This window comes from Peromyscus eremicus, chromosome 1 (genome assembly GCF_949786415.1).
Source record: "Peromyscus eremicus chromosome 1, PerEre_H2_v1, whole genome shotgun sequence".
Lineage (NCBI taxonomy): Eukaryota > Metazoa > Chordata > Mammalia > Rodentia > Cricetidae > Peromyscus > Peromyscus eremicus.
Window position 1 is genome coordinate 119,039,908 of NC_081416.1, and position 13,325 is coordinate 119,053,232.

The window sequence follows — 13,325 nt, forward strand, 5'->3', positions numbered from 1 at the left end:
AAATACTCACGTATTTGACAAACGCTGTTAGGGTGCTGTATATTTTGGACAGGTCCTTTAATAAAGTGTCCACGCAGCTGCCTGAGGGCAGGGCTGTCTGTACTAGTTCATGGAAGAATGTAACCAGTGTTCCCAGCTGCATGATGATGGCTTTCTCAATGAGAAGATTCGGTGGAAGTGCTTGAGAGGAGGCATCTTCTGGAGAGAAACGAGAGTGATGTCGTTCAGTCTTATTTTCTAGTCCACAGCTAAGGAGAATTAAACCACCCCAGGAAAATGGGTTCACGGCATTTATACTTTGGTGGACTTGGCCGGCATTACGATCCCCATCTGCAGTCATTTCGTCTGACACAGTTTCTTGGTTCACCGAACCCTTAATCTTGGTGATCAACCAGTCCACTTCTTCCAGGACTTTCTCAGCCTGACTCAGAACAAGTAACTGTGAAAAGAAAAGACAAGACTGTGTGGCATGGTTCACATCGCTGGGGCAGTACCAAGCATCGCTTCCACAGGGACCTTACAGGCCCGAGGACAGGAGGCATTGTAAGGACCCCAGCTGGAGCGCGGTGGAAGGGGCGGCCAGGGCTGGTTCCCATGGATCCCATCAACGCTTACACAGACAGTGGGGGCAGCTGTTCTCACATTCACCATAGCAAAGTGGTTGGTTTTCTCTATTTCTACGTCCTGGAAAGGAAGAGAGGCCAGCCCTGAGACCAGTAGGCCTTGACCACTCCCAACATGGGATGCCACACTATATCTTCGGTGGCTACCTGGTCTATGTCTCCCAGCTGCCCATGGATATCCTGGGACAAGTCACGAAGCAGGGTGACAGGACTCTTATACAAGACGTGCAGGCTGAAGAACAGGTTCATCAGACTCTTGCAAAACGAGGCATCCTCTAGGAGCAGTAAGGAAGGAAAGTCTGATACACTGTTACAGCTTTTGCAGACTAGACAGGCTGGTGAGGGTGTAGAGGGAATCCCTCTCTAACAGGTTTTGGTGATGGTGATTCTGTATAAAGTCCAGGAAGGGAAGCAGGAAACTCACCCTGGCTGTATTCCTTGCAAATCTTAGCCGTCCAGGAAAACATCTGCATGAACTAAACAAAAGACCTTCAGTGGTTAAAGAAAAAGGTGCTGGGTTTGGCGGCACTTGGGAGGAAGAAGCAGGCAGATTTCTGTGAGTTGGAGGCTAGCCAAATCTACATACAGGGTTCCAGGCCAGCCAGGGCTACAAAGTCAGACCTTGTCTTTTTTTCTATAAAAAATAAATAAATAAGAAAGAAAAACAAAACAAAATGAAACTTTATTTTTTTTTTGTCAGAAGATCCTTAGACCTTTCCAGGCCTAGCAAATCACCTACCAAACTGTGCCTGGATGTAATCGGTTACATAAGAACAGCATAAAAATGAGTGTGAAGTGATAAGAAGGAGCCACACATCTCATAGCACATGGCTAGATACTCAATGTCTGTGTCATTAAGGGCTAAGTGTCCTGAGATCTGGATCTGAGTTCTCATCTCTGAGCTTCCTCTGCTGCTACCTGGAAGTCTGGGGCTAAACATCCTATGTCCTGATACTTCAGATACTTTACAGGTCATCTGGCTAACAGAGAGGTGTGGGAGAAGATCTTGGCTATAAAAACAGGAGAGGGGTGGGGGAGAAGAAATATATACATACAAACACTTTTCTTAGGCAAAGGAGACGAGGTTTTAGGGTAACAGGAATCTGAAACAGGCCTGCAGGCACAAAGGGGCTGAACTGATGTGCAGGTAGTTAAGAACAGACGACTGAAGATTTTGTTTTGTTGAGGGGAAAAGGTCAGTTATGAGGTCGGTAACTAAAAGGTCAATCGGTCAATAACTAAAGGTCTCCATGAACTGATAGTAAAAGACTTCCAGAACCCATGCCAATGACGTAACTAGGATGCAGAAGCACTCTCCTGCGGTGAGATGCTGGGGTCTAGGGTAAGAATCGATATTTGTATTTGCTTCCATAGGAAACTCTTGAAAGACTCAGACAAGATTAAGTGTTTGCTTATTTAAGACGACGACGTGGAGGGGATGAGAACGGGAGCCGAGAGACGGTAAACACTGTTATAGTTCCTCATTTTCAAACGACAGAACTTTATTACCCACTCAAAACTCAACCAAAATTATCAGTAACGAAAGTTTGGTAGGAACTAGGGATGTAGGTCAGTTGTGAAGAGCGCTTCTGCCGCATGCCTGCAATACTGGCACCTGGGAGGGTGGGGGCAGAAAGCCGAGAAGCTTAAGGTTCTGCGTGAAGGGCACCAGCCCGCTGGAGCATGTGGCTCTGGCAGGCCTTGCCCTTCCCCCATGCCCTCACCTTGCTAAAGCTGTTAGATTCCATTCCTGAAGCTAGCCACCAAGTCTGTTCCCTTATTTGGCCACCTCCTGAGGCTGACTACTGAAGTCCAGATATCAGTATTAAAGTCCAGCAATCAGAAACCCTTCATTATCACCCAATTAACACGCCCAATTAAAATTAAATACCTCATCCTAACCTTACCTTTCTAGACCTCCATTTTCCTATGTGTCATGCCTGTCTCCTCTATCCAGAGGCAGACCTTTGTCCCTCAGGGACAAATACCCCTGGGCCCTTTCCCTGGTCCCTTCCCCTCTCCCTCATCCCCTCTCTCTCTTACCACCACATCCTGGCCCATCCTAACACAGACCTCCCCTTCTTCTCCTCTTAAAAATCACACCTGAAGGTCATTTGCTGCTGTTTTTCTGAGTCAGAAAGCGGCCACTTTAACTTTTCTTCCCTGTGTAACAAAGGATCTCTGTGAAAACAGGTCTTTGGGTGTGGCTTGCGCCTAATCTGGGGTCAGGGAGGGAGCCCCTGCTGTGCTGGGGGAGGGTCTCCTTCAGCATACTCTATTTTGGTTTCTTTTGCTGTGGAAAACATTCTGGCTGAAAGCACCTTGAGTACGCAAGGGTTTTGTTTGGGTTGGGTTTAGTTTAACAGCCCACAGTCCATCATGGAGGAACTCAAAGCAGAACTCTGGAGGCAGGAATTGAGGCAAAGACCATGGAAGGGTGCTGCTCACTGGCTGTCTCCCATGGCTTGCTCAGCCTGCTGTCTGATAGGACCCAGGACCACCTGCCCAGGGGTGGCCTCACCCACAGCGCACTGAGACTCACACACATCAATCCTTAACCCAGACCTGCCTAGAGGCGACCTGATAGAGGCAATCCCTCACTCCACATAACTCTAGTTTGTGTCAAGTTAACAAAAAGCTAACCAGCGCAGTTATCCTTAGGAACATAGCGGAGTTCACAGCCAGACTGGGCTACGTGGTGCCCTGTCTCAAAAATAAACAAAAAACATAAAAAAAATTAGATATAATCTGAAGTTAAATGGGAAGGGGTCTTTCCAAAACTCATTTACTTTTTCCTCAAACTCCCCCAACCACACAGTTCTGTTTCTTTACCTGTTAAGTAGCAGCATGAAGGAATAAAGCTGCTTCAGTATGGCTGAGCTGTAGCTGCCGTGGAGAGGAAAGGGAGCTCTTCCCAGGCTAACCTGGATCTAGGACATTAGGATCTGTCCTCCAATGCTCAAACACCCCCCACCACAGGTGACAGTCTCTCAGGGAGCAGCAGTTCCTGGAGGCAAGACCCCACATGAGGAGCCTTGCGTCCCTAGGGCTTCAACAGGACAGGGGTAGATAGGGATGGATTGCTAGCGCCTATGGATCCTTTCCTGTCCTATGGAGCTATTACCGTTGAATTGAACAGACCCACCAATGGCCCTTCTTTCATTCTCTTTATGTGTGGATGCTCATATGGACGGGCAGTCTAAGTATATGTACATACACCTACACATATAGACACATCATCCATCTCTGCAGGTGTTTCTGCTGTGGGATTGTGGCCACACTCGCTGACTTACATTGGTTAAATTTCTCCTCAAACTGTTGTTTCCCTACAAAATCCAGTCGCTGAACTTCAGCTGCCTTCACAATTAAAGCTGTCATTTCAGAAAAGGCAAAACCACCAGAAGCACAAGGACCGGGAAAGAAGCGTGTTAAAAAGGCTGAGGGCACCAAAGACAAACCTGTCTGACAGAAACAGTGTTCCGAGTCGACAAACAAAGCCAGTATGTTCCTGACCTTACGTGGCTGCATGTGCTCTGACAGAAACAACTACAGGAAAAGACGCACCCTATAGCACCTGTGAAAGCATATTTAGAGGGATACTTCTGTTGGATTTTTTTAAGTAGGCTGGCCTCAAACTTGCTATGTAGCCGAGGATGACCCTGAGCGTCTGGTCTTCCTTTGGATTTATGTGGCTGGGGCTCAGACGCATGGCCGAGTACAAGGTGAGCACAGGTCCTGCCGCCCAGCCCCATCCTCAGCCCTAGGTATATGCTTTCCTGACGACACAGTTCTCGTCTTCTGAGGGAGACTAAATGGGACTGAACAAGCACTGCTGTTACCTGAGGAGAGGAGGGCTCCAGCATCCTGGACAAGGCGGAGAGAATCGTGATGAGCAGCAAGGCCTCTCTACTGTTAAAATCTTCCTCTTCGCCGCTAAGCAAGTTCAACAAGGACCTCTGCAAACAGATGGGGGCAGACATTCTGTATCAGAGAAGAGACAAAAGCTAGACAGCCTCGTGGCTGGAACAGAAGCCAAGGGGATAAAATCCGGCTGGAACTGAACAGCAGTTTTCTGTTTCAACTATAAACTGAAGAATTCTCTTGCAAACTAGGGCGGTTTCTGGCCTCACTCCCTGCAGTACCCACGAGGAACAAACTACAGTTTCTGGTGGTCTCATCTGCTTGGAGCTGGAGCTTAGCCTCTGACCTCAGGGCTGGACCAAGCCCCAAACTCAGCTCGGCTGCCGCCTGTGCCCTGACAATCAGTCTGATTTGAGTATCCGTTTGGCAGTCTGCTTGACTACAATGGAGCTCCCTTCAGGAATGTTTTACTTCCTCTGTTCCCAGCAATGAGTCCTGGGACACAGGAGGAATGGTAACCATTATCTGTTAAAGAAATCCTTGACACGGAACACACTGATAACCCTGACAATTACTGCTGAGAAACTTCACAGGCTTCCTGTTTCCAGTCCAGATATCTGTTAGATAAGGCCAAATTATATAATCAAACCAAAAACCTGCCTCCAGGAGAACTTCTTTATGGCACCTTAAACAATGATTCTCAGAGGCCACGAGTTCTGTCGGATCCTCACTAGGATCCTTTCAAACACATCACTTTTCATTCTAAGAGCCGACGGTTACTTCCTGTCTGACTCCTCCCAGAATTCAACACAGCCGCTTCCCAAGGCTTCTCACCTGAAATTGCCGGATCTGGAATGCAGCTCTTTGAGTGACAGTGATACCTGCTTCTTCTCCCTCTTCTTCTGGGCCTGGGACATCTGGAAATGGAAACAATCCTGTCTTCTTTCAAACGGACTTGGGTTTTTGTTGTTTTGTTTTTTTGAGACAAGGTCAATGTAATAAATAACCCAACCAAGCCTAGAACTTCCTATGTAGCCCTGAACCTGCAATCCTCCTGTTTAAGCTTCCTGAATGCAGGGATAACAGGCCTGCATCATCACACCCAGTTCTTTTTCGACCCCCACACCACCCCCCACTTTGGTCCTGGGGATTGAACCTAGGCCCTCACGTGCTAGGCAAGCACCCTACCAACTAAGCTGTTTTTACTTAGAAACATTTCCTTTCCTTTTGTTTCATGTGTATGGGTGTTTGGCCTGCATGTGTATCTGTGCACCATGTGTGTGCAGTACCCACGTAACTGTAGAGGCTAGGAGTGGGCATCAGATCCCCTTGGAACTGGAGTTAAAGATGGCTGTAAGCTGCCATGTGGGTGCTGGGAATCAAACCCACGTCCTCTGGAAAAGCAGCCAGTGCTCTTAACTGTTGAGCCATCTCTCCAGGCCTAGGTACTTTTCGTTTGCTTGTTTTTTTTTTTTTTTTTTAATTACACACACACACACACACACACACACACACACACACACACACACACACACACACTTTTAGTAGGGACTCACCTTGTAACCTTTCCCAATCTAGAAATTATTATGCAGCCTCAAATTTGTGGTACTCTTCTCCTGCCTTTCCCCCTTGAGTGGTAAGTTTTTTTGTTTTTTTTTTTAAAGATTTATTTATTTATTATGTATACAGTATTCTGCCTGCATGTATCCCTACAGGCCAGAAGAGGGCGCCAGATCTCATTACAGATGGTTGTGAGCCTCCATGTGGTTGCTGGGAATTGAACTCAGGACCTTTGGAAGAGCAAGCAGTGCTCTTAACCTCTGAGCCATCTCTCCAGCCCAAGTGGTAAGTTTATATGCATGTACCACCACACACCAACTTTGGAGGGAACTAATACTTAAAATTGCATTATTTTGAGACTGGGTCTCTTAGCCCGGGTACTCACTATGAGCCAAGTCTGGCCTCAAACTTGTGATCCTGACTCAGCTTTCCAAGTACTGGGATTACAGTTCTGAGCCATCATGCCTGGGGACAGTTAAAATTTTTAGAAAGACACACACACACACACACACACACACACACACACACACACACACACAAAAGTCTGGAGGCTGAGTGAAATGTCTTTCTAAATTTCACTTTCTTTTTTTCAAAGGGGGTGGTGGTAACAAGGATTGAGACAGGGTCTCTTTATTATGTAGCTCTGTCCTGTGCTTCTAGAACTCACTATGTAGACCAGGCTGGCCTCAAACTCACAGGCAGCCGCCTGCCTCTGCCTCCCGCGTGCTGCTAAAGGCCTGCGCCACCACCGCCCAGCTTTAACTTCACTTTTTTACTGCTGTGTTCCATCTCCAGTCACTATTTGTGGTTAAAGGCAGTGCAGTAAGTGCCACCCCCGACTCCACTAGATGTCACTCCTCAGCAGCGTGAGGGCTCTTCTCAGGTGTGCAAACAGATTCAAGGGGTCTGGTTTTGGAGCACCCCAAGCCAGCCATTTCTGACACTGTAGCGCCTACCCAGAGCCCTGAGAAACTGCTGGATCTTGGGTTGATAGAACTGTTCCACGGCGCTGAAGGTCTTCTGCAAACCCTCCAAGCACAGCAGTGAGATGCTCTTCCCTTTCTCTTTCTTTCCCGACTCTTCCACTGAGATAGGGATGGACGTGTACCTCCATAGCAAGACCCTAAAGTGCGGGAGAGTCGTTTGTCAGCATGGACTGTTAATGTCAACCTATACATGGTCAACCTTGTCGGATGTACACAAAGGTTCTGTGAAGTTTCAGAAGCTCACATATGTGAAACTGACTCGCCATTAAGGTGTTTCTATACCTCCCTGATAGTCAACGCTCCTTGATTTACAAGTAACTACCAGTCTTGTTTCTTCTCCCACAATTCCACGTTGTACAAGTTACCCATGCAAGAGCTATCACTGAAGGGGTGCTGCTCACTGGCTTGCTCCCCATGGCTTGCTCAGCCTGCTGTCTTATAGGACCCAGGACCACCTGCCCGGGGGTGGCCCCACCCACAGTGCACTGGGGCTCACACACATCAATCATTAACCCAGAAAATGCCCTCGCAGACCTGCCTAGAGGCGACCTGATGGAGGCAATCCCTCACTCCAGATGACTCTAGTGTGTGTCAAGTTAGCAAAAAAACTAACCAGCAGGAAACCTCTCTAATCCCGGGCTTGGTTGGAATTTTACCAATGCCCACTTAGGAAAACTCCAAGAAACCTATATAAGCCTGTCTCAATTCCCTGCTGCCCCCACCCGAGCAGAGGCAGCTGCCTTCTTGTGTCTTTCCCAGTAAATTTCTTGTGAGGTTTGTTGTGTGATGTGACTTTGTGGTATTCCTTGGCTCCCCGACTGCCAGGAAAACTTTTCCTTCAGAGCTCTAACACGTGTACAGGGGAAAGCTCTCCCCTCTGAGCTGTGACACATGTACTGGGGATGTCCCCTCACAGCTGTAACCCTTACAACACCTCCCCAGATACAGTGTCAGACAACAGCAGTCTTCAGTTCCTAACTCCTGAGCCATCCCCCAGCCCCTGGGGTACACCCTGATCAAAGCACTACATGTACAGGAAACAAATGTTTGAGAAGCTGTTACTTGAGAGGACTGGGGAGCCATACCACAGCCATGACAGGTTTCTAAAAGCCCTGCCAGGGACCAGGCCTTAGTTTCGGTTTACTGGAACTGGCTGGAGCTGAGCACGCAGTCCTCGGGAAGACCACAACTCAGGGGCAACCAATCAGCAGGCACCCCACAGCCTTCTGCTAGCTAAAGAGAGCTTTTCTTTTCTTTTTCTTTTTTTTTTTTTTTTTTTTTTTTTGATTTTTCGAAACAGGGTTTCTCTGTGTAGCTTTGTGCCTTTCCTGGATCTTGCTCTGTAGACCAGGCTGGCCTCAAACTCACAAAGATCCACCTACCTCTGCCTCCCAAGTGCTGGGATTAAAGGCTTGCGCCACCACTGCACGGCTAAAGAGAGCTTTTCCTACCCTGTAGCTAGAAGGTCCCTAACCACTAGAGCCTCCCACCAATTAGCCCCCAGACTAATCTTTCCCCTACCAATTAGCACCAATTCCCTCCTCCTTGGAATTCCCCTAACTCCACTTAAAAGGAGCTTGTGAACTCCCTTCAGGGTCGCTATCTGCCCCACCCCAACATGTTGGAAATAATAAATGCTCTTGCTGATTGCATACGTGATTGATGGTCTTTCTCGGGGGCGTCTCTCGAACCCTAACATTACTGAGCCTTCTACAGATGTCAATTCAGTAAAGATGGGTGATAATGCTGTTCAGGTCTTTACCTCATTCCTGCTTTTTGTCTTTTTATTTCTTTTGTTTTTGCTGTTGTTTTTTGAGATAGGGTTTCTTGGTATAACAGTCCTGGTTGTCCTGAAATTTGCTTTGTAGATTAGGCTGGCCTCGAACTCACTGAGATCCACCTGCCTTTGCCTCCCAAGTGCTGGGATTAAAGGTGTGCACCACCACTACCCAGCTAGTTTTATTTCTTTTTAAGAAAGATTTTACTTCATTTAAAATTATGTGTATGTGTATTGTGTGTGTGGATATATACATGTGGGGGCAGGAGTCTGCTGGGTCCTTCTAGATCTAAGATAGAGGGGACTGTGAACCACCTGGTATGTGTGAGGGACTGAGCCAGGGTCAAGAACAGCACACACAGTACACACTCTGAACTGCTGAGTCATCCCTCTAGGCTGTATATTTACTTTTAAGTACTTTTCATCTGTTGGCAGGTGCATGTACATTAGGATGGTCATGCTCACTTTATGCACAATTCAATCACTATGTAATAATTCCCTTTTCCAAGCTGGGAGTGCAGGAAGGTTTTATATGAGACAAAGAATCCACCCAAAACAAAAGGGAAAAAAGACTCACTACGAGCTACTACACTTTCACTCCTAACACATGCCCAGTCGTTCTGTCTCTAATTTCCTATCTTGCAGAATTCTCAACACACAAGCTGGCGTACAGTTGGAGGGTCGAGAGTGGCTTACCGCGTTATGTCACAGAGGTTCTGAAAGACCTTGTCTGGGTTTTGGCCATCAGGACCACTCACGTGCCCTCTTCGGATGAGCTGCTGCACCTTCTGAAGAGCTACGTTCACTGCATAGTGCATAAACTCACTGCTGGACCGCAGGACAGACAGGCTCTCTTCATGGCTCTGGACGCTGTCTCTAGAGAGAGAAAAGGAAGGAAGGCAGGAGCTGAGCCTGGTGGTGGAACCTGTAATCTCAGCAACTGGGAGGGTGAGACAGGAGGATTGCAAATTCCAGGCCAGACTGGGCAATGGAACATGATCCTGTCCAAAAGAAAAAGAGAAAAGGGGGTGGAGTACAGCCGAGTGGTGCGTGCCTTACACACTCAAGGCTTGTGTTTAATCCCCAGTACTAGATACAAGGGGAAAAAAAGGTTTCTCTCCTGTTGCTGTGGTCTGGGATTAGGCTTTCTAGAGACTTGAGAACAGCAGCACTCGGCAAGCTCGGATGGATAGCATAAGTCACCGCCACGGCTGCTCCCCCACTGATCCCCCCCACTTGAATGAAACCAAAGCATCGGTCTTAGTCTCTCAGACTCTGGACTGTCCTGCTGTTATTCAGTTCAGTTTCTCCTTTCTCCCCCTTTGATCTGCTGTTGCGTATGGAGTTCTTGAGATCTTCTTACAACACCGCTAGAACCTGTCCTTCTCATTCATGAGTCCACAGCTTCTCACTGAATGCCTCCCTTGGGTGATGCAATTTTCATGTTCAGCAAATTAAAATCTCCTAACTTATTTCCTACTGTATATAACATGGCACCAACTATGACCCCAAACTGGGCAACCCGGGAAATGGGGCCCATGTTCTCTCTCTGTGGGACTGCCTCTCGACACAAGGAGAATCTTACCTGAAGAGAGCACTGAGAAGATCAGACACGAATTTCATGGACAAAAGGCTGTCATGTGTCTTACTGGTCATTTTGGTTTTGCCTTTACCAGCTTTTTCGTTAAGGATGTCAGAGAACCTCTTGTAACACGTAAACAGGCTCAGAATCTCCTCAAACTTACTCTTGCTGCGTAAAAGGAAAGCGAGAGCAGACATGAGCAGCGTCAGCACCTGTGGTCTGGTTTCCTGGAGAATACGATTACCAGGCGTCTTTAAATGTCCGATCTTAGACACGGCATTGTGAGGTGATGGGCCCTCATTATCACTGGTACCCCCACATCACAGCAATCTCGGTGAGCCCTTTTCTCTTTCCTCTGATTTGTTCCAGTCAAAGACGACCATGGAAGCCCAGTACCACCACTCATAAAATTTTTGTATTAGAGTCAGTAGTACTTGAATTCAGGATCTGGGAACTGTGAATAAATGAAAACTTGCAGGAAGACAGAACTCACAGGCCTGGTGGAAAGAACATAAGGCGTGGTGGCACAAGCCTTTAACCCCAGCACTTGGGAGGCAGAGGTAGGCTGATCTCTGTGAGTTCAAGGCCAGCCTGGTCTATAGAGTTCTAAGCCAGCCAGGGCTATGTAATGAGACCCTGTCTCAAAAAAACCGAAGAAAGGGAAAGACATAATATTACAGTTTTTGTTCTTTTCATGTCTAATGTAATGATTGAGTAAATGAACAAATGATAAAACTGCATCAAGGGTCATAGCAATCCTTACCTGAAATTACTTATGGAGAAATTATATTCTATTAGAACTTCACACACTCCCATTATGAGACCTGCACAGATATTATTCTTGATGCCGACACTAGTGCTCTGAGAAAAATCTGCTGATTTATCCTAAAAGACAAACACAAATTAACACGCTACGAAAGCCTCCATTGGTCCACGCAGCTGAGGACTCAGTAATTACCAGCTCAAAGTCTTCTAGCTCACTCTTAATCATTCTGATAGTAATAGACTCCAACATATCATCCAGCTCATGGTACAATCCCTCTTCTTCTTCTTCTCTTTCCTCTCCCTGCTGCAGGGGAATCACTTTGCTCTTATACCAGGCCAAGCAATGCTGAATGCAGGACAGCAGATGATCCTGGAGAAGAAAACAAACCATAAGCACCCATGACGCTGTTCCGAAGCGCATGTTATTCGCTGGCACCATACAGCAGGCCCATCTGAATTAACAAAGCTGGAAAAGTGGGACTGAACTAACAGAGGTGTCTCCTAAGCCTTTCCCAAGAACAGGCCCACAAGGAGCCGACACTCCAGAGTTCACCAGAGTGCACACTGCAACTCAAGTGAAGCCAGCCCCCTCCAGACTCCTGCACGCATCTCTACTTCCACCAGTGTGTAACCAAAGGTCTGTAAGGGACAGACACGACACTCTTAGGAAGAGGTGGTTGTCACGATTAGTGAAGTCACGATTAGTGAAGGGAGATTTTGACCAAGAGACCCAAGTAGGGAGGTGACTCAGCACTGGCACTTGCTGCTCTTGTCCAGGATCTGGGTTTGGGCTTCAGCAGCCACACTGTGGTTCACACCTGGCTCCAATCCAGTTCCAGGGGATCCAATGCCCTCTTCTGGCCTCCACGCACCAGGCACACACATGGTGCACATACACCCAGGCAGGCAAATGCTCATATACATAAAATCCAATAAATAAATCTTAAAACGGGTCACAAACAATGGACATGGAAAGAACTAGAAAAGGTCCAGGGAGAACGGGACCCACTGCAGACCAGCCCCCCCCCCCCCCCCCCCCCCCCCCCCGCCCCCATGGCGAGAGAGTGGCCGCAGGGACGGCAGGTCTTACCAGCGGCTCTTGTAGAAAGATCTGACCTCCCTGGGTCAGAACGCAAGCTCCTAGTTTCAGGGGCGGTAGCAGGTCAGGCTCCGGCTCATAGGACAGCTTTAACTGTGTACCGTGAAAGAGAGAAACCATGACCCATGAACACCTCCTGAGGATTTAACGGTTCCAGCTGACGGCACCTTCGCCTTCTAAGACACATTTCCCAACTGTCCAAAGAATGATGTAACAAATTTAATTGTTTGCCCTGCCTGCATCCTTTCAAAGTGCTGGAGGCACAGCACTGATCAAGGCAACGTTTTTTACCTTACTTTTTTACTTCCTCGCTTGAAAACTGAGTGTACTGGTAAAACTGAAGCTATATAAGGGTTAACTATTACAACACACACAAAGAACTTCAAACACTACTTGCACACAACAAGGCTTTAAAACAAATCCTGGCTGTTATTTACTCCTGTCTTTTCACTCCTGAAGTCTGCAGAATTTTACTAGTCCCTGTATTAACCCATGTTGGAAAGCATTGCTCTATGCCTCAAACACATTTTTAATTCTTGTTAACAGTGTGATGATGCTCGAAAGATACAATTTAGCTACCAGGGCACACATTTTACAGAGGAGCTCATGCCAAGACCCAGTGAGAAGTTTTCAGAAAGCAAAGGCCTCCCAAACTTACACATATCTAAGACCTTAATTTCAAATGTTTTTTGGGTTTTTTCCCCCCAGAATTACCATAAAGCAATGGGGGATGGACCTGTATCAGCTCACATCTAATTGCAGGAAAAGGATGGATTATGGACCTACCCAAGCTCTCCCAGTGAATATTCCCAGAGAATAAATGTTATATAGCTGGTTAAATTAAAAAAAAAAAAAAAAGATTGTGATAATGCTCAATGAATGAATCTTGAGAACTTATGGTGTGGCCTTGTTGGAGGAAGTGTGTCACTAGGGGATGGGCTTTGAAGTCTCAGAAACTCAAGCTAGTTCTCTCCTGCTGCCTGCGGATCCAGATGTAGGACTCTCAGCTCCTTCTCCAGCACCATGTCTGCCTGAGTGCCGCCATGCTTCCCGCCATGACGATAATGGACTG

The 13,325-nt window shown here is 47.2% G+C and overlaps 1 protein-coding gene across 1 annotated transcript in view; it reads right to left on the reverse strand.

Moving 5' to 3' along the window:
* The window catches only part of Fanci (FA complementation group I), a 58,790-nt gene that overhangs the window by 6,231 nt on the left and 39,234 nt on the right, over positions 1-13,325 (reverse strand). The window contains exons 20-32 of the mRNA XM_059272758.1: positions 12,245-12,346; positions 11,348-11,524; positions 11,153-11,274; positions 10,393-10,557; positions 9,504-9,683; positions 7,001-7,167; positions 5,319-5,401; positions 4,463-4,579; positions 1,048-1,099; positions 771-898; positions 616-684; positions 298-439; positions 11-198 (exon numbers count right to left, since the gene is read on the reverse strand). Of these exons, the coding sequence (XP_059128741.1) occupies positions 11-198; positions 298-439; positions 616-684; positions 771-898; positions 1,048-1,099; positions 4,463-4,579; positions 5,319-5,401; positions 7,001-7,167; positions 9,504-9,683; positions 10,393-10,557; positions 11,153-11,274; positions 11,348-11,524; positions 12,245-12,346 (1,692 nt within the window). The remainder of the gene's footprint in view (positions 1-10; positions 199-297; positions 440-615; positions 685-770; positions 899-1,047; positions 1,100-4,462; positions 4,580-5,318; positions 5,402-7,000; positions 7,168-9,503; positions 9,684-10,392; positions 10,558-11,152; positions 11,275-11,347; positions 11,525-12,244; positions 12,347-13,325) is intronic.